Source organism: Dicentrarchus labrax, unplaced genomic scaffold (genome assembly GCF_905237075.1).
Source record: "Dicentrarchus labrax unplaced genomic scaffold, dlabrax2021, whole genome shotgun sequence".
Classification (NCBI taxonomy): Eukaryota; Metazoa; Chordata; class Actinopteri; family Moronidae; genus Dicentrarchus; species Dicentrarchus labrax.
Window position 1 is genome coordinate 540,002 of NW_026136709.1, and position 20,331 is coordinate 560,332.

A 20,331-nucleotide genomic window follows, 5' to 3' on the forward strand; every position below is an offset into this window, starting at 1 on the left:
AGATGCAAAATAGTCCTGCATATTAAGATCCCAAGTTCCTTCAATTCACTGACTTCCTGCTCAATTGTCACTCTGCCTGTCATGCTCTGATCATGATATATATATATCATCAATATTTACCTCTCAAAAAATGAAACTGCATAAACAGTGACTTATATCTAAAAAACCTTATGGCCAGTGTTCGGCAAGTTACTTTTAGTCACAGTTACTTCTTCCAAAAAGTAACTAAATTAGTAACTCAGTTACAAATTATAAAAGTAACTAGTTACTTCAGAAAGTAACTATTGCATTACTTTCAAGTAAATCTTTAAATGCTCAAATGTGACCCACCTCCACCCCTCTTTAACGGAACTCAAAATACACGTGCATGTTCAATTATTTATGATAAATCTGAATATTATAATGAGATGGACACTTAATACAATCCATTATTAACAGAAACAATGTTCCCAAATCTAAACTATTTTAATGTTGCTGTGGGACAAAGTGAGACTAGCCTCCAATCAAATACCATGTATGTAGATATTATGTTTATATAGTGGATCGATACAAATAACACAATAGATGTTTCGGAACTTTTGATATTTATTGCCCCTCAACAGGCCACAACTGGGCAAAATTAAATTATGCTTGTTAAGCACTATACCAAAAATAAAAACAAATATATACACTCTTTGTAGTGCAAATAAAACAAAAGAAACCTTCAGATTTACACTAGATTTTCAGTGTAACAGTTTAACAACATGAGGTGCTTTCAATCTAACTGAAAAGTACAATGTATATCCATAAAATATCGAATCCAAACACAAACAGGTAATACATAAAAAATAAAAATACATCTCCATAAAAATAAATCTCTTTGCCCAGGGCATAATGTTCATTTCACGATTACATTTGTTCCTTTAATTTCTTGGAGGGAAAAGTAATGGCTATACTTCCATTTAAAGAAGGCTACTTTTGGATTATTTGGGCTTGCCATACCTGTCTCTCGTTGACTGACTCGCTTGCGTTGTTCGTTGTGTGTCCGACTGCGTGCTTTCGAACACCCACCAAACTCTACCTCTGATTGGCTTACCATGAAATTTTACTCAACCTCAGCCAATTGTCAGCATTTATGTGCTTTTCTCGTGCACTGCCCACTAACCAAGGAAGAACAGTAAAAAAAAGTATTTGCCTCATGGCTCAGAGATCTAGTTGGTCTGATGAAAAAAACAGCTTCAATTATAGTAACGCGGCACATTTTTTGGCAGTAAAGGTAACGGCGTTATTAAGATGGGAAGAGTAATCAATTAGATTACTCGTTACTGAAAAAAGTAACGCCGTTATTTATAACGCCGTTATTCCCATCACTGCTTATGGCAAGCCAATGCGTATACCACACTTTGGACAGCCCTGATTCAGTTAGTATCCCCACAGTGCTACATAACAGGAGAGAAAAATAACCTGTTTTTTGGGGGCCTTCTGCAGTCTACTCAGTGGTTAGATTGTAGAGATCTTTGTCTCTGTCTGCCCTTTCCGTTTCAGTCCAGTTGAACCATTGTACAGTTTACTACAGATACTATTACTATAATCACTGCTCATTGTCCCCCATCGTTGTTGTCGTCGTCGTCGTCTTCTTCATGTTCATCATCATCAGTCACTGCTATTAGAGTAGTTGTTGCTACTGTTATTGCTGTGTCTCTGTCCTTGTGTCTCTCTCTCTGTTCTCTGTCTCTCTGTGTCTCTCTCTGTCTCTCTATCTCTCGCCCCAACTGGTCGAGGCAGACGACCACCCATCTAGAGCCGGGGTCTGTCCGAGGTTTCTGCCTCTTAAAAGGAAGTTTTTCCTTGCCATCGCTGCCAAGTGATTGCTCATGGTGGTACTGTTGGGTCTCTGTAAATATGTTATAAGGAGTTCGGTCTAGACCTGCTCTATTTGAAAAGTGTCCTGTGATAACTTCTGTTATGAATTGGTACTATACAAATAAAATTGAATTGACTTGACTTGACTTGAATTGTTTCCTACAAATAAAACACTTGTGATGCTGCCAATCAAACTAAAGCCTTTTGAAGTCTTGATGAGGGATCGTACTCTGCCAATTGGCATATCCTCCAAGTGTGCACAGTACTTTGTTGGAACTATTGTTCCAAACCTCCTCTGCAGCACAACAACCTTGGTGTGTTTTTAAACAATAAAGAGAACGGAGAACACATGGAACATAAACAGCAAAAACGTTTCACTGTTCTATGGTCTATTTTGATGATGTTATTCATATGAACCATTGTGTATTCACTAAGCAGAGTTCTGTGCATAAAAACATCTTCATTAAATAACTCATATTTATATTAACATATTTTACCTTGTAAATATGCATTTTAATCATTTAAAAACAGCCTAACCTATGTTGTTACAATTGCCTTTGTTTAAGGTCTTGTTTTCCATCCATAAAGTGTTGTTTGAGAAAAAAAGTCACTCAAAAGTTTGCATGCAGCTTGTAGTGGTTCTAGTATCAGCCTTGGTCAAAATGTGATGAATAGCTTAAGCTGTAAATCTGATAAAATAAGGCATATCCTTTAGTGAACAGAAGACTTCAGGCTCTCATCAGTCAGATGCAGTCTCCTTCAACGTCACGACACCTAAAACACAAGATGATATAAAAGTTGTGAAAGAAGCACAGATCCAAATCATAACGCACAATAATGCAAAACATTTGCATATTTATATATTATATACAGTCATGCCCGAAATTATTCATACCCCTGGCAAATTTTGACTTAAAGTTAGTTTTAGTTTTTTCTTGATTGGAAATGACACAGGCGTCTCCCAGACAATAATAAGACGATGTACAAGAGGCATCATTGTGGAAATAATTATTCCTCAGCTTTTATTTACATTTGAACAAAAAGTGGCATGTCCAAAATTATTTATACCTTTCTCAATGATCAATAAAAAAGCCTTTATTGGCTGTTACAGCAATCAAACGCTTCCTATAATTGCTGACCAGCTTTTTGCCACCCTCCACAGATCCTCAGTTGGATTCAAGTCAGGACTCTGGCTGGGCCACTGCAAAACGTTAATGTTTTTGTCGCTTACCATTTCTTCCCCACTTTTGCTGTGTGTTTTGGGTCGTTGTCGTGCTGAAATGTCCACTGGTGCACAAGGCCAAGTTTCCCTGCAGACTGCCTGATGTTGTTGTTGAGAATCTAGATGTATTCCTGTTTTTTCATGGTGCCGTTTACTGTGATTAGGTTCCCTGGTCCATTGGCTGAAAAACATCCCCAAAGCATTAGGTTCCCACCACCATGTTTGACAGTGGGGATGGTGTTCTTAGGGTTGAAGGCTTCTCCTTTTTTACACCAAATGAAGGATACATCATTGTGGCCAAAGTATTCGATTTTTGTTTCATCTGACCATAAAACAGAAGACCAGAAGTCTTCTTCTTTGTCCAGATGAACATTGGCAAAGGCCAAGCAGGCTTTTGTGTGCCTTATCTGGAGAAGTGGCATCCTCCTTGGACTGCGTCCGTGGAACCCAGCAGTGTGCAGTGTCTGTTGGACTGTCTGCCTTGAGACGTTGCCACCTGCAGAGCCCAGATTCACCAGGATGGCCTTTGTGGTGATCCTTGGATTCTTTTTCACCTCTCTCACTATCCTCCTGGCCAGCACAGGTGTCACTTTTGGCTTCGGACCACATCCTCTGAGATTTCCCACAGTGCGGAACGCCTTCTCTATTTTTTAATAATACTTTGCACTGTAGACACTGGAACTTGAAAACATTTAGATATGGCTTTATAGCCCTTTCCTGACTTGTGAGCAGCCACAATGCGCAGCCGGAGGTCCTCAGTGACCTCCTTTGTCTTAGCCATGACTGTCCACAAACCAACTGCAGAGAGCTGCTGTTTTTCACCTGTTGAGTTGAATAAAACAGCTGTTCCAAATGAATCAGGGTAATTAGGATGCTTTAGAACAGCTTAGACTATTTGGAATGGTATAGAACTTTGGATTTTCCCATAGACTGTGGCAGTTTGCAAAGGGTATGAATAATTTTGGACATGCCACTTTTTGTTCAAATGTAAATAAAAGCTGAGAAATATTATTTTCGACAATGATGCCTCTTGTACATCGTCTTATTATCTTCTGGGAGACGCCTGTGTCATTACCAATCAATAAAAAACTTGCTGGTTGCATAAAAGTAACTTTAAGTCAAAATTTGCCAGGGGTATGAATAATTTTGGGCTTGACTGTATAAAGCGCCTTTCAATGCACTTTACACTACATGCAACACACATTCACACACTAATGGCAGTAGCTGCCATGCCAACTAATCAGAAAGGACACTAATACTTCATACATACGCCAATGCACAGCATCGGGAGCAACTGTGGTTTGGTGTTGCTCAAGGACACTTTGCCATATAGAAAGGAGACAAGGATCGAACCACCAACCTTCCAATTAGCAGACGACCCGCTCTACCTCTGAGCCACAGCTGCCTATACAACATGGCTATATGATATATAGCTGTGAACCCTGAGAGAGTGCAGTTGGAGTTAATTGTAGTGCGCTTATGGGCCACAAGGACTGTAGAATACTACCAATAGGGTTACATTAGTAACACTGGCAATTGCTATTGAGTTGTCTGATGGTGTGAACTAGGTTCACGGTTTCAAAAACTGTTCCAGTCTTAGTTAGGTTACCGATTTCAACATTTGCCAGGCCAAGTCCAGTGTGTAACATTCAGGATTATCCATTGTCAGAAATGGAATCTAATATTCATTGGTATGTTTTCATTAGTGTATAATCACCTGAATACAGGAATTGGGTTTTCATCCAATTTTCATGCCATTTTTATCTACAGATGCCACAGGTTGCCTTCCATGTAGTCCGCCATGTTGAACCACCATGTTTCTAAATGCTACACACTGGTCCTTTAATATGTTTTAAGTTAGGTTAAAATGTAAAGCCTTTTGTCGTGACCTTTCTTCGTGGAAAAATATATGAAACTTTGAATCAAGAGTGAACAGTTCATCAATGATTACATGACTGATGTCACAAACCTGGAGTCAAAAATGGCTGATAAGAGAACTCACTTTTTATTCCAACGAGTCAGTGTTCACAGACTGACGCAAGGACTCCTTCAACTGGAAAACAGGACACACAACATTCAGCTTTTAGAAAGTTACTTCAGATATATTACATCCCATGTCATGAAAAATTATATTTATTATTATTTATTCATATAAATCATTATTATCATATTATTATACAAGCTGCCTCTAGTGGTATGTGGAGGAATAATAAATTAATTTAAAAACCTATTATATTATCAAAATACTACAAAATTTTAAATGAAAATACTTAAACTACGAGACCACTGTTTGGCATAGCTCTTGTGCTTCATTACATAAAGACTTAATTACATAAAGAATGGTAACTTTGTCTGCTTGCATTTTAATTGATATTAATATAAGAATTAGCAACAAATTATGAATACATACAATGACAGGGGTATGTAATTTTAAACTCATCAAGTCAAATCTCTTACAATAAAATATAGGTTGTAGAATGCTGAAACTTTCGTTAATTTAGCTGTAAAATGGAGGTTAATTCAAAGCCAATTGAAATTATATATTTATTAAATATATTCTGTTAATCTTACTGTACTTATAGTGGATTGTAAATGCAAATGGGGTTACTGTCTATATTTATTGTGTTATGTTAATTTATTAGACATACAGCTGCCCTAAACACCTGAGACATTTATTTTTGGTCATATAAGTAATTTATTGGCTGAGAGGCCCTCGTATGACCCCTGAAGAGTACTGTATCAGGATTATTTCATACATTTTAAGATCTCCAGAAATGTGAATTCAGTTTATAAATACAACTGCCCAACTATATTGTTCTGAAGTCTTACTTGTTTCCCTACAAATCATAATGTGATTTTCTTACTCTCTGGAGGAAGCCCACTATGTCCAGCTTGTCTGCCTTTGCGGGAGAACAGCCAAGGCCCTCACAGATGCTCTCTGATCCAGGAGGGGACTGTCTGGGGGAGTCCACATTGCAGGTGATGTGGCCACTCTGCACTTCAGTCAGAGAGATCCAGGGCAGCAGACTGCACTGAGTGGCCACTGTCCTGTTGGGGGCGGGGCTCAATGATGTGGGTGCCGCACCAGGTAGAAAGACTCTTAGTTGAGAGCAGAGCAGAGACTGCTCATCCAACAGTCTGTGCATCTTCTACTCAAACACAAAGAATTATAATTAGAAAACACACGAAAAGTAAAAGTATTATTATATATATATATACCCAGCCAGTCTTTAATTCTCCATGCCACTCTCTGATCACCCCATTAATATTCTATAAATCCAACACTGATCACATTGGGCTGTACCCAATCCCAGATGACATTAGGAGAGAGTCAGACAGAGCTATTTAGAATCGGCAATCAACCTAACCTGTATGTCCACTAAACCAGTGTGTGTCATTGAAGCAGAGAGGGAGATGATATTGTACCTGTGGGCTGGTGCCTATGGCCAAATCACAGCCATGCTGATATTCGGTGCAACATCACAACCTTCAATATGATATTACAAAGTGCCCTATATTAGTTAACAGTAATAAGTGACAGATTATTATTTGTTTGATTATTTATCATTTATTTTGTTCTGCCAACACAAATAGTTCTTCATTTTCAATATTTTCCAGATCATTAGCTTGCTTGCTACTTTGTGTAGGTCTATAAGTTACTGTAGTTACTTTGTATCATGTACAATTATCTGTATGTTTTCATTTATTGTGCAGCCAGTGAAATAACCAAGTCCGAAACCGGAGAAATGCTACTAAAAAACAAAAAATGACGCATCCTCCCCACCATAGTTACACTGTCATTCGGTTGGAAACACAGTCTCTTTCTGTTGGGTATTCAGTCTCTTTTCACACATCTTTCCTGTAGGGACTACTCTACCAGTAGACAGGTATGAGTGTGTTGGTGTGACTGAGTGTGTTACCATTTTCAGGCTGTCATCGTAGTGATGGGCTAGGTCATTCAACTGCATCTCCAGCTCTGCAACCTCCTGTTTCACTGCTCGCCTCAGCTCCTCTATGTCCCGAACCTTCTCCCTACACACACAGAGGGAGAGACACAAACACACACGGACGCACATGCGCACACGCACACACACACACACACACACACACACAAACACATTTACTGTTCATTAAATATTTTTCTTATAGCAAATTCACTTCAACAGAATGATTATGACAGCAGATGTCCACAAGGACACGCACTGTGGCTCAGAGGCAGAGCGGATTGTCCCCTAATCGGAAGATTCTTGGTTCGATCCCCGGCTCCTTCCGCCACTTGTCGAAGTATCTTTACTGAACCCCGAATTGCTCCCGATGCTGTGCATCGGTATGAATGCGTAAGTTTCTGTTCGATGGGCTTATCCATCACTGAGTGAATTTGTGTGAAAGGTAGGGTAAAAGCGCTTTGAGTGGTTGGAAGACTAGAAAGGCGCTATACAAGTACAGATCCATTTACCATTCGCCATTACCATAGCCCTACTCTGTGACAGAGACTCCACATCAGCAGACCAAATAATTGTCTTGCTGGCAATTAATAGCATTAATGTTGGTTGATTGAGGAAATTAAGCGAGTTTGAATTGATCCATGGCACAGTTGTTTTTTTTTATGTGATCAATCGCAGTTTGTACATGTTAATATGGTCTAGACCTGCTCTGTATGAAAAGTGTGACGTCCATTATGATTTGGGGCTATACAAATAAAATTGAATTGAATTGAAAAGAGAGCTTTATAAACTTCTGTACCTGTCCTGGTCAGAGAGAGCACTGTAAACTGCAGCCTGGTCTTCAGATAGCTGCTCCTCCATGTTGTTGAGCACAGAGCAAAACTGCTGCAGACACAGCATCATCTCCTCCAACTCATCCAGAGAGTACTGTGGAGAAGAACAAGCATTACCTTTCAATATAATAAAAAATATAGTCCAGAAATACAAAAACAAAACATGATCAAGCTTGAGACTGTGATGAATTGTATAACCGTTCAAGAACTATCAGTAACACTGGATGAATTTTTAAGTCATTGCATTATTTTTGATAGGTAGCAGTTTACACAACTGAGGAGGCATCATTGAAACATTTCAATACAAGCTATTCTCTTTTTTGTATTTCAATATAAATTCGCCATCATTTATGGATGTTAATGAATTACACTGAATTAAATAGAGCAAACACAAGAATAGCGAGGAGAAGACAGAATGAAGAGAGAGCTCCACAGGCTCCACATGTAAATGAGACATTTATATGTTAATATAATCCTGGTTTTGAAAGGCCTCCATCTCAAGAACTATGGTAACATGACAACAAATATACTATTTATATGAAAGGGCAATCGTGACTCTTTAGAAGATGGACACATCATAGTTCACTCCTGTTTAATACGAGAGTATAGGAGAGGAGAGTGCACAGGAGCTCCTCTACTGCAGGTGCCAAGTTACAGCTACTGAGAAGAAAGATAAGCACCACATGTCTTTTGACCACCAGGTCCATTTACCATTTACCATTCTAGCATTGGTGAATACAAAAAAATCCATATCAACATTCAGAAGAAACTAAATTAAGCGACAAGGGAGAGCTGAAATAAAATATGGTCAGGAGATAAAGACAGTCTACTGCTCTCCCAAAAAAGTCTAACAAGCTGAAGGCTACAGAGACGGCCTGATATTCTAATGAGCTCCCTTCCTTTTCTCTGTGTTGAATTTGAATATAGAAGTTGTTCTCATTTATTTATTGATTTAATTTATTAGGATTTTAGCTGTCTGCTGATCAAATCTACACTTTATGATATAAAAATTTTACATTTTTAATATAAATTGTCCATTTAGATTGAGTGGTTACAGAAGTGTTGTCTTCATAACTTTACATTAATAGTTCAGTGACTTGTGGCACATATTAACCATGTTTCACTAAATATCTGTAACCCTGTGTGTAACACGTGTTGATTTCTTATCCAGAACAGCCCCTGTGTGATTTACAATACAAAAGACATTTCACAATCTGCTTTGGGACTCCTTACTGCATATATGCAGTAGTGATGAGAGAGGGCCTTTGCGATCCCTGGTGGAAGAAAAGAGAACAGCAGAGAACGGTTGGATTTTATGAGGCTGGGGAACATTGTTCTTGCAATCCTGTGTAAGAGCTACAACCAAACCATGAAAAAGTTGCACACTTTTAAGTGCTACCACTGTAATTGTTTGCGCGTTTCTGTTGTCATGTTCCTATTGTCATAACATTTGGTTGGGCTTTTAAATACAGTATTGACCACTTTACAAAATACGACAAAATTGCAGGTAAATTACAGCAACTGTGCTGTCAGATCAACTCTTCTGATATTTAAAATGAGTGACCAGAGATTAGAAGCAACAAAGGGTTGTCATATTCAAGTACAGCCAAAAAGCATATATTGCCACAATTAAAATGTTTAATTCATATAACCATTTGTTTAAATGTGCTACAAGGAGCTTTTAACTGATTATCAAACAGTCTCAATGTCTCTATTTGACCTATAAACAATATATATAATATCGGTCAGCCGAGATTATTGGCCAATATTAGCTTCTTGCACAATTGTATTGTATCTTTATCAGTGTATATGTAATCTGATATGTGCTGATGAAAACTTTTTTTTTTTTTTTTTATGCAGAAACAAATACTAATATATTGGTGTCACTGCAAAATGTATCCAACATAGTGGACTGTGAATTACAATACTGGTAAGCAGCACAGAGTAAAACAGAAGAAGCAGCTCTTAGCAATGTGAAAATGGTAAATGGACTGCACTTATACAGGGCCTTTCTAGTTTTCTGACCACTTTTCACTAAATGGACCTGTACTTGTATAGCGCCTTTCTTGTCTTCCGACCACTCAAAGCACTTTTACACTATATGGCACATTCACCCTTTCACGCACATTCACTCAGTGATGGCAAAGTCCATCGAACAGAAACTAACATTCATACACATTCACACAACGATGCACGGCATCAGGAGCAATTTGGGGTTCAGTATCTTGCTCAAGGATACTTCAACACATGGCACCAGGAGCCGGGGATCGAACCAACAACCTTCCGATTAGGGGACAACCCGCTCTGTCTCTGCGTCACAGCCGCACTACATGTCACATTTACCTATTCCAAACATACTGATGGCAGAGGCTGCAATGCAAGCCAATTGCTTGTCAGAAACTAACTAACACATTCACAAACACACACTGATGGCACAACATTTTGGATTCAGTGTCTCCCAAGGTCTCTTCAAGATGCAGCCGGAGGAACTGAGAATCAAACTGTCCACCTCCTGATTAGTGGACGACCCACTATACCTCCTCTGCCATTGAACTATAATGAATTGACAATGTACATGTCAAATTATCTTAGAAATAATTCTACTTATATTAAATATTATTTTAAGTTATTGATTTGAGTATTATATTGGTGTACAAGCCACACAGAAAAGGTCTATTTTATCTTAAGTCCATTCACTATATCCGGCGACATAAAATCAGTGTGAAATCATTATCAGATCAAAACCCCATACAGAGGTTCTATTCTATAGAGTTATTCATAATGCCTGCCACTAGGTTGGAATTGGTCGGATTCCCCTTGAAATCAATGAAATGCAGTGGTGGAAACACTGCTGCTTTTGTCCACAGGATCCATTAGAATCAATGCAAAATGAAAGTTCCTTGTTCCTAAGTAAAAATGAAAATTACCATTTGAGAAACATACTTAAGTAAAAGTAAAAAAACTACTGGATTAATAAATTAGTCTAAATACATGTTACTTTTAACATTTTGGTATAAAAAGTTGTAGCCAGGGATTGTCACTGGAAGCTGCCTCTTGTTCTGGGCTTTGCTCTGTCATCATTACATGGTGGTCAAAAGACATGTGGTGCTTATCTTTCTTCTCAGTAGCTGTAACTTGGCACCTGCAGTAGAGGAGCTCCTGTGCACTCTCCTCTCCTATACTCTCGTAGCAAAGTAACGTAGATTACTGGCTCAGAAATGTACTCCAGTAGACTAGAAGTACAGTTTTTAAAAAAGAAAAGAATGAAAAAGAGCGTGTTCATTAAATAAACTACTTTTTTAATTGTGTGTTATTTGTACCATGTTACTACCCATCCCTGCAAATGTGTAGCTAATAGATGTAACTCCAATTAAAAGGTTTTCATCTGACATTGACATCCAACAGACCTGTGACTGGTGACACACTGGCTATTAATGTGAATGCATTTGGTTGAATATGAATGGTTGGTTGAAATGGAATAAGAACAGCATGGTATTACTCACAGGAATGTTTCCCAAAAGGTATCGCTTTTCATAACTCTTCTGAGTACAGCAGTGACACTGATGGTCACAGGAGCATTGGTATTCCATGGTGGCTGTCTGGTTGCCCTCCCAAAGCTTCCCCTCATCTTCATTTCCATTCCTGTCCACTTCTTCCTCCTCATCTGACCACTGCCCTTTATCGGCAGAGACTGACACAGTACGGTTGCTTCTAGCCACCACAGGATGACAGTCCTGTGGCTGCCGGTCATTACACAGCAGAGGGAAAACTGGAGATGAAGAGAAGACCACTGTAGGTCTATGCATTGTTTCTAAGGCACTCATGGATACAGACACCTGGCTTGGGACTGCATTAAAAGCCTCGTATGATAGCTTCTTGGTGAGAGTGTTTCGTTGAATCTGTAGGTCTGTCCATGACTGGACAGCACGAAAGGGTGTGGAAGTGTCCAAAGGGAGAACACTAGGGAGAAGGGTGTGTTTTGAGTCAGTCACATACGGAATATCCTTCCTGTGGATAATATGAGAAGATGGAGATGAAGACATCTGGACAGAAACAGAGCAGATTGATGGTTTGACGTCTGGGGTTGCAGATGGGGATGGAAAGGTGGTTAGAGTCAAGGGGGAGGGTGTATCTGATGAGGCGGTTGCATTTCTAGAGGTCTGGTCAGTATTTATTGATGCTAAGGATGAAGATGAGGGGATAGCTTGGCCCATGGATGAAAATGAATCTAGAGCAGCTGGGACTCTAGGCAAGAGAGAATTCCCATGAGATCCATCTGAGGCTTCAAAGCTGCCTGACTCCACCGGAGTTGCACTGGAAACCTGGATGGGTTCTGCCCAATAGGCTCGCCCTTCAGTATCAAGTTGCTGAAAAAAGGCATCCACATCTCCGTTTTCACCTTCTGAGCCATCCACTGAGGATTGAAATACCAGATCTAAGCTGTCAATCTCAATTAGATCCTTTGGTTCAACTTTAGTTCTGCTGTGTGCCTCTGGAACTTCATCACGTAAAACTAAAGAACCTCTAGGTGATTCAATTTCTGTGTCATTCATTTTCATCTGACAGACTTTTCTTAACTCTTCCAGTTTGGTTTCAGTTGAAATCTCATCATGCAAACCACAGGAAAGGACCTGTGGATCTATTACTGTTTGGTTACATTCTTCCTTAGAGATTAATCTAAAACCTTCTGACAGACCCGCAGAACTCTCTGTATCTGAGTCGTAAACAACAGCCATTCGAGTCTGGACAGTGTCAGTATGTCTCTCACCCTCTATCTCTCCCTTCCTATTCCTCTGAAGGGTATCCTCTGAGTCCAGACAGAACTGATCCGTCTTAACATGTATAACATCTTGGACAGGAGAGGCTGAAGAAGGGCTTTTGTCATCTTCATGAAAACACGATCTGTCCTGTTGCGAGATGGACTGCTCTGTCAGGTCTGAAATTCTGCCAACAGCTGGATCTACAAGAACATCTGGATCATGCAACTGTGATGACAAGGCAGATGGACAAACTGGAATGGGAGGATTAGGAAATAGGCAGGGCAGTGTGGCACAACCCATCTCAGACTTAGAGGAGTCCAGAAAAAGAGAGGGTGGAACTAAGGGATTGTCCTTGTCCAACTGAGAACATGAAGAGGAGGGTGTTTCTTCCTCTTTCTCTGCATTGGCAAGTGGATCAGAGAGGCCTAATCCACTTGAGTCTGGGAAAAAGGAATCTTTTTGATTGTTTTCTCTCTGTGAGAGGGACTGAATAAGTGGAGGAGAAGATAAAGAGGATAGACAATGAAAATCAGGAAGGGTAGTTGGAGGTAAATAAGTCTGTTCTGACTGTGTGTTCCCTGGACTCCCAGAAGAGGAGTCAGACTGTGTAGAAGACATAGACATTGAGGCAGAAAACTGACCATTCAAATTTGGAGTGGGAGAAGGAGATGAGGCAGGAGGAGGGACATTGGAAAAGGTAGAGCATGTTGTACCTTCAGAGTCATGTGAAAGTATAGAGAGGTAGGGGGATGGAGGATCCTCGTCCTCAGTTTTAATATCCTCTAACCCTCTACTCAATGAGGCAGGCTGTATGGGGGAAGATGTAGGGGGAAGAGAGGTAGCAGAAGGGAGAGTTGGATACTGGAAGGGAGTTACGTCCTGTATCTTGGGTGAGGAAGAGCAAGGAGGATCCTGATCTGGTAGTTTCGCCATCTCTGAAATTTGCATGTCAGATTTTGGGAAACACAACAAGACAGGAGGAAGGGGTGGGTAAAAAACTAAAGAAGGCTCTGGTGAAGGACACGGCGATTTGTCAACACCAGAAGAGATAGGAGATGAGGAGCAGAAGGGAGGTGGTGAAAACTGAGACCGGGGGCCTGGCTTCTCACTGCTTTGGCTGTCAGTGCTCCCTCCTGATAGGCCTGACAGAGCCTGAAACCAAACAGACAATACAGACAGTCAGACACATGTTTTATAAGCACTATACACTATACATCACATTTTGGTGACTTTTATGTCATCTAGTCAGTGTAAGTGATTTAAAGGGGTACAGTAATTTAGCCTTGCACAGAGTTTGGAGCTTGTGAAAGAAGTGAGTATGCATTAGTAGGTGAGGGGACCTTGATGAGATCAGATCCTGGTGACGCCTGCTGAGAGAGAGAGGGAATGAAGAGCTCTTCTAGAAAGCCACTGCTGTCTGACTGGCAGCTGTTGGTCCGAATTACACCCTGTGCTGCTCACAAACACAATGGAGGAAAGGCAAAAAACAAAGGGTACAGTGCATTACAACCACAACTTGACAACGGCCAGTGTATCCAGCCCAAAATTACAATTTGAGAAGGTTTTAAAGAGACAGTCCAGTGTTTTGGAAAAATGTGTGTTGTATTCCTCATTTCCAAGGCGCACATGAGAGGATATCAGTCTCATGTCTGTGCAGCCAAAACCAACCCAGTCTCACTCCCAACTTGGCAAGTCCTGCAGCTTGGTCAGTGGCCCCCCTTCAAAATATGACACTGTGGGTTTCCCTCTAGTGTCATTTCTGGACACGCCCACCATGAAAGTCAGGTAACATGGGCGCCTGGATAGTTCAGTGGGTAGAGCTGGCAACCCATGTACCAAGGCTGAGTCCTTGCTGCAGTGGCCCAGGGTTCAAATCTGACCTGCGGCCCTTTGCTGCATGTCATCCCCTCTCTCTGCCCCCCTTTCCTGTCTAACTTCAGCTGTCACTGTAATAAAGGCAATAAAAGCCCAAAAAAATATACTTAAAAAAAAAAAAGAAAGTCAAGTAACGTAACATAAAGACAGAGAAAGTCCATGTAACAAACACAGAGAGCGCTGTTTGTGTCCTGTGTGAAACCAAAGTAAACAACTTCTTTTAAGTAGACTGACATAACGTGAAGACGTTAAAGATGTAACTTCTATCAGGTACATGACAGTACACACATGAAGTTTTAATAATCTACTTAAAACTATATCAGTAGTTTACACTAAACTGTCACATTTCCGTTTTAAAATGTCTATAAATACTAGACCTATGCTATCTATTTCGTTGAGTTGTGTACTTACATTATCCCAAATATTTTCAACAATGTTCAAACCCAGAGAAATTGGTCATTTTATTCAGATAACTGTGAGCTGTAATGCTGTATGGTTAAACAGATAAATTATTTTATTCATTGTTTGGGTCTTAAATTATCAGTGTTTTTAGTGGTTTTAATTACCTGGTCTATTCGTTTGGAGAGGAGGAGACTACTGCTGATAATTCGGCTCCCAATAAAAACCTCTAGAACATCTGGATTTTTTGTTATCAGAGAAACAATCCAAGCTAACGTTAGCAGCAGCTTGGCTCGCAGCCCCTTCGGGATGTCCTTTGTCTGACAAACAGCATCAAAGACACATTGATTTGAGGTGGAACTGTTTTATTCAGAGCACTGCAGTCCCAATGATGGTGCAAGAGGGGTACCTTTAGGGTGTCCTATTTTGAGCCGGAGGGCCACTGACCAAGTGGCAGTATTTGAGGTAGACCTTGGATGTGTTTAGCTTAGACTAGAGACTGGAAACAGGGGGAAACTTCTGGCCTCATCTAACTCTGGGACAACACTCTTCAAATGTCTCTGTCCTTTTAAGATGGTAAATGGCAAATTGACTGTACTTATACAGGGCCTTTCTAGTCTTTCCGACCACTCAAAGTTCTTTACACTACAAGCCACAGTCACCCATTCACACACACATTCAGACACCAATGACCCAGCATCAGGAGTAATTTGGGATTCAGTATCTTCAAGGACACTTCGACATGCAGCAGGAGGAGCCAGGGATTGAACCGCCAACCTTCTGATTAGTGGACGACCCCTCTGCCTCTGGCTAAGAGTGCTCCTAATGTCAATAATGTTCCATTGCTCACTCTTAGATACAGAATCTGTCATTTGTTTTGGTGCTCCCACTTTGTAATGTATATCATACTGAGAAGAAAGGCAGGAAAACTAGCAAGAGATTCCTCTATCATACATTTGGGCTGTATTTGAAAAATCATTACATCATTATAACTGAGGTAAATGTTCTACTGGGGAAACTCACCTCCCTAAGATCTTGCCCTAATGGGAAGTTTGTGACTTGCAGCATAACCAGCAATGATCCCGATATGAAAATTACATCAGCCCTTAATGATTTTGCATTTCTGCGTCATTGTCCCATGTATGCAAATAATTTATATATTTATGTAACCATGAACTGCATTTCTTCAAACTAACACTCTCCAAAGCCGAATAGGTTGTAAAGGTTTGATTCAAGTCTCAAATATACAGTTTTGTGATGAAAATGTTTTCTTGCACTTAGAGAGTGAGTTAGAGAGTGAAAATGTCTATTAAATAATTATACACTTTATGACCTACCTAAATGTTCTGCTCCTCCTATGTAGCTCCCTGTGACACTACTTTCATCAAAACTGTGGATCTGGAATGAGACATGAAATGGGACATTAATACCTTTTCAGGGAAGTACAAACTAATATGACTACAGCAGGGGAAATATTAGAACGTACAGTTATTAGCTTATTGCATTTTACAATCCAATGCAAATCCAAATGCAAAAAACTCAACTTATGCCTTAGTGAAGATATAAGGTTCAGTTTTAATGGATACAGAAATGTTTTGATTCATTCAACCCCCCTTGGGGGTTTTGGCTTTGGATTTGATTGCACTATTAAATAAAAATAAAGCAGTTATTTCTGAAAATGTATGTCGATATTAAGTACTAATGAATGCATGGGGTTGATCTTCAGTTCAGCTCTGATTCAGTTGAACAGAAACTGTTGCACTTTTCTGCTAAAATCTGGATTCAATTTATAGCAATAAAGCATTTTTTCTGTATCATCATATAGCTGCTATTGCTTGGTCAGTGGCCATTTGCTTCAGAATATGATGCTGTATGTACCCCTTAGTGTCATTTATGGACATGCTGGGCTCCAGCCTGCATTTGTCATTTATGGTTGCAGCAACAGGATTTGTGTTTTGTTTGAAACCAAAAGTGAAAGTCAACTTCTTTTAAGTTACGTGACTTATACCTATACATATTTAGCTGCTATGGGGTACCTACAGAGTCATATTTTTAAGCAGAGGGCCGCTGATGAAGCAGCAGTATTATTATTTGATTAACTGTTGCAGTTCAACTTGCCTCTTCCATTTCAAATGATTCCCTGGCCTTCCCTGGGCTCTTCTTTCTCTGTGAAAAAGTGCTGGTTGTCACAGGGTGACCTTCCTTCAGTGGCCAGGGTCTGTGTGCTCCTTCCTTGGCTATTAAAGAAGCCACGTCAGACTTGGACTGAGGGTCTGGCCCAGCTCCTTGCTCCTCTGCCAGAGGACTCAGACACACAATCTCCTGAAGTCCAGGTTTGACTCTTTTCAAGGGGAATTTCTTGTCTCCAAGGCTAAGTGGAGATTGCAGTGACTCAGGTGTAGCACCTGGGTCGTGCGTTTTATTGTTGTGGATTTGGCTGAGTGACTTCTTTGATGCTCTTCTGAACAGCATGCCCATACGCCTCCTCCTCTCCCAGGCCTCAGGAGGCAGGTCTTTCCCATGTGGTGCTCTGAGAGGGGTGCAGGATGACCCCATTAAGGAAGAGAATGCTGTAGTTACCTGCTGGAGAACCTCGAGCTGTCGAAAACGATCTGAAGGAGAGAGTGGAGAAGAGAGGTTACAAGTAAAAAGTTTGTCAACAAATTTGTAACAGGTACAGTATGCAGCCCATTTCTACATCAATGTGATGAAAAAAGATCCTGTATGTATTATTATTATTATTATTATCACTATATTAAGAAAGTTTTCCAGGATTTTGAGAAAGTTACTAAGTCATTATTTTGAGAAAGTTTATTAAAGAAATAATTACAAGATCCGTTTTTTCATCACACTGGCGGAAATGGGCTTCCATACAGATCTGTTGATAGTCATGGAACAGGTCACTGATTCACTGATACACCAGTTGTCACAGAGAATATCAAACCATGGGCTCAAGATGTCCACTAATCAAAAGGTTCGACCCGCGCTGCATGTTGTGTCCTTGAGCAAGACACTAAACCCTAAGTTTCTCCCAATGCGAGTGAGGGACTGTGTGTGAATTGGTTAGTTAGTTTCTGACGAGCAATTTGCTTGCATTGCAGCCTCTGCCATCAGTATGTAACGACAAATGACGAAACATTGTCATACATAACTCACATATATCACAGATCATAGTGGTAAAATGTAGGCTTACTGCTGACATCTGGATTCTCAAGGTCCAGCCGGTTCTTCTGGGCCTCCAGAAACACCTGGAGGTTTATTCCCCTCGCTTGAGACTGATGATTGATGAATCGAGCTGGAATGCGTCCAGAGAGGTCAGGTTCATCACAGCCAAAGCCCAGGTCCAAGAGAACCTCTTCCGGGTCATCATTCCACAGGTTGAGTATGTCCATCACACTGTCAACAGATGAAACACTGAACTGAGTATGTACTGTACACTAATAAAAAGTTCTATCTGTGTGTGTGTGTGTGTGTGTGTGTGTGTATGTGTGTGAGGCTGTGTCTAACCTGAGTGGTCCAGAGTGACCTGAAGTTGCTGAGCTGAAGCTGTTCCACCTGCTGAGAGCTGGACTTGACCTGCTCCACCTTAACAGGTACAATACACAACAAAAGGTTCCAGTCACACACTTTTTGTTCAATGTTCCTATTCATGGTTTGCATTTGGGTCCACACCTTAATTTCATATAACACAACCAGATGTCAGAGAAACTGCAGCCTCCTATCTTCTGTCTTTTTCTCTCCATACACATTAATAAAGAAGCCAAATAAAATTTAAAACTTGTAATGTGAACTGTGTTACATAGCAGAAATAAAATTCATATCTATTGCGAATACCAGCTTTTTTACTCACATTGTGCTCCTGGTCTTTGGAGATCAGTACCTTGTCTGACCTGCTTTCCTTGATCTTTTATACTCATCCCCTCTACTCTTCGCTGATTCATATTTTCTGTGGAGCTGTCAAGCATTGTAATAACTTTCCTCTGATCCTTTCACTTTCTATGCAAACTGTGCTGGGTTCTGTGAAGAGGGGGGAGGTGGGGCTTATTTGCCTGGTAAATATGACTTTTAGTTACGTGTCTAATTATCAATTTAGGTCCACAAGTTGTTATTACAGTCTGAACCAGCTGTCAGTCAAAGACACACTGCAGTATAGTGGGTTAACCAGAGGACGTTGGGTAGGTCAACAATGATTTTAAAAAAAACAAACAAACATGAAAACTACTTCCTTTCCATGAAGCTCATATCTCTAACACATTACAGGAACAGATATTGAAATTTCTTCTAATCACTCTGCCCATTTTGCATAAGGTTATCTGCTCTTTTTGCAAGCAGATTATATTTAATGCCTTTATGACTCTCACTGTCTGCTCTCTCTCTAACACATACACACAACACAAACAGTTCTATTAAACCCTCTTACTCCCTGGCCGGATAAATAGTTTTTGTGCTGTTACATTCGGTTCCATTGATCTACCTCTCAAAGTATTTTATTATCAATCTAGTATGGGCTGTTTTAATTATCTACAAAATAGCCATAACCAATAAATAACACAGACAACTGGTTTTGAAACTATGGTACACTGGTGTTACGAAACCTCACTCTAGTAGTACACAGAGGAAATTAAATTAATTAATTAATTTTTTTTTATTTAAACTGTTTTGCCTTTCCTGTAATATTATCTGATATCAGCCTGGTAAGTAGTCCTGTTCATGCACATAGTACATACATGAGTAATTACACCATGTGGTGTACCAGATCTGCGTGGAGGTGTTCAAGTGCCAGTTCCAGTGCTACCTCTTTGTACAGATAAATGGAGAGCCTGATATTTTCTGATATAGTCACTTACAATAGTAACAGTAAACTCTTAGCAGAGACAAGACCATAGGTGAGACGCAAACAAACATTACTTGTATCCAGTAAAATAAAATGTTGTACTCATTACTCGTTACTAATTTCAAAATAAATATGATTACTTTAGTTATTAATTATTATATAACGTTTCTGCACCATCTCACATAATTGTTAATTCTGTCCTTTCTCCCCAAAATTTAGACTTCCCATGTGTGTCTCCAGTGAATGTCAGGGTAATTGCCCAGTTGGTGCAGCTAAGGCTTCAAACTAGCAGTTCTTTCTGCAGCCTATGAATCCATAAAAGTTACATGTTAGATGAAAAGCACACCTGGCACAAACTGATGACGAGACAATCTTATAAACTACTTCTGTTATTTAGAGACATAGTCTATCTTGTAAATATTTTTTTATCTAGTGGTCTTTGACATTACATGTCACATTAACCCTTTCACACACACAAACACTCATACAGTGATGGCAGCGGCTGTCATGCAAGGTACCACTGCTCATTGTGGAAAGTGAAACTAATTCCTTCATACATTCACACACACGGCACAACACTGGGGTTCAGTATCCTGTTCAAGGATCCTTCGACATGCAGCGG

The 20,331-nt window shown here is 40.0% G+C and overlaps 1 protein-coding gene across 2 annotated transcripts in view; it reads right to left on the reverse strand.

Annotated features, from left to right (window-relative positions):
* Window positions 1-567: 567 nt before the first annotated feature.
* Window positions 568-20,331, reverse strand: part of itprid1 (ITPR interacting domain containing 1) — a 28,092-nt gene continuing 8,328 nt past the window's right edge. The window contains exons 7-18 of one of the 2 annotated variants that reach the window (XM_051410226.1): window positions 18,383-18,460; window positions 18,069-18,271; window positions 16,994-17,487; window positions 16,213-16,273; window positions 13,942-14,054; window positions 12,610-13,753; window positions 11,345-12,255; window positions 7,808-7,935; window positions 6,985-7,096; window positions 5,929-6,213; window positions 5,067-5,117; window positions 568-2,616 (exon numbers count right to left, since the gene is read on the reverse strand). In XM_051410226.1, the coding sequence (XP_051266186.1) occupies window positions 5,070-5,117; window positions 5,929-6,213; window positions 6,985-7,096; window positions 7,808-7,935; window positions 11,345-12,255; window positions 12,610-13,753; window positions 13,942-14,054; window positions 16,213-16,273; window positions 16,994-17,487; window positions 18,069-18,271; window positions 18,383-18,460 (3,577 nt within the window). In that variant the 3' untranslated portion in view covers window positions 568-2,616; window positions 5,067-5,069. Of the gene's footprint in view, window positions 2,617-5,066; window positions 5,118-5,928; window positions 6,214-6,984; window positions 7,097-7,807; window positions 7,936-11,344; window positions 13,754-13,941; window positions 14,055-16,212; window positions 16,274-16,993; window positions 17,488-18,068; window positions 18,272-18,382; window positions 18,461-20,331 lie in introns of both variants that reach the window. The other variant, XM_051410225.1, reaches the window with a different exon arrangement.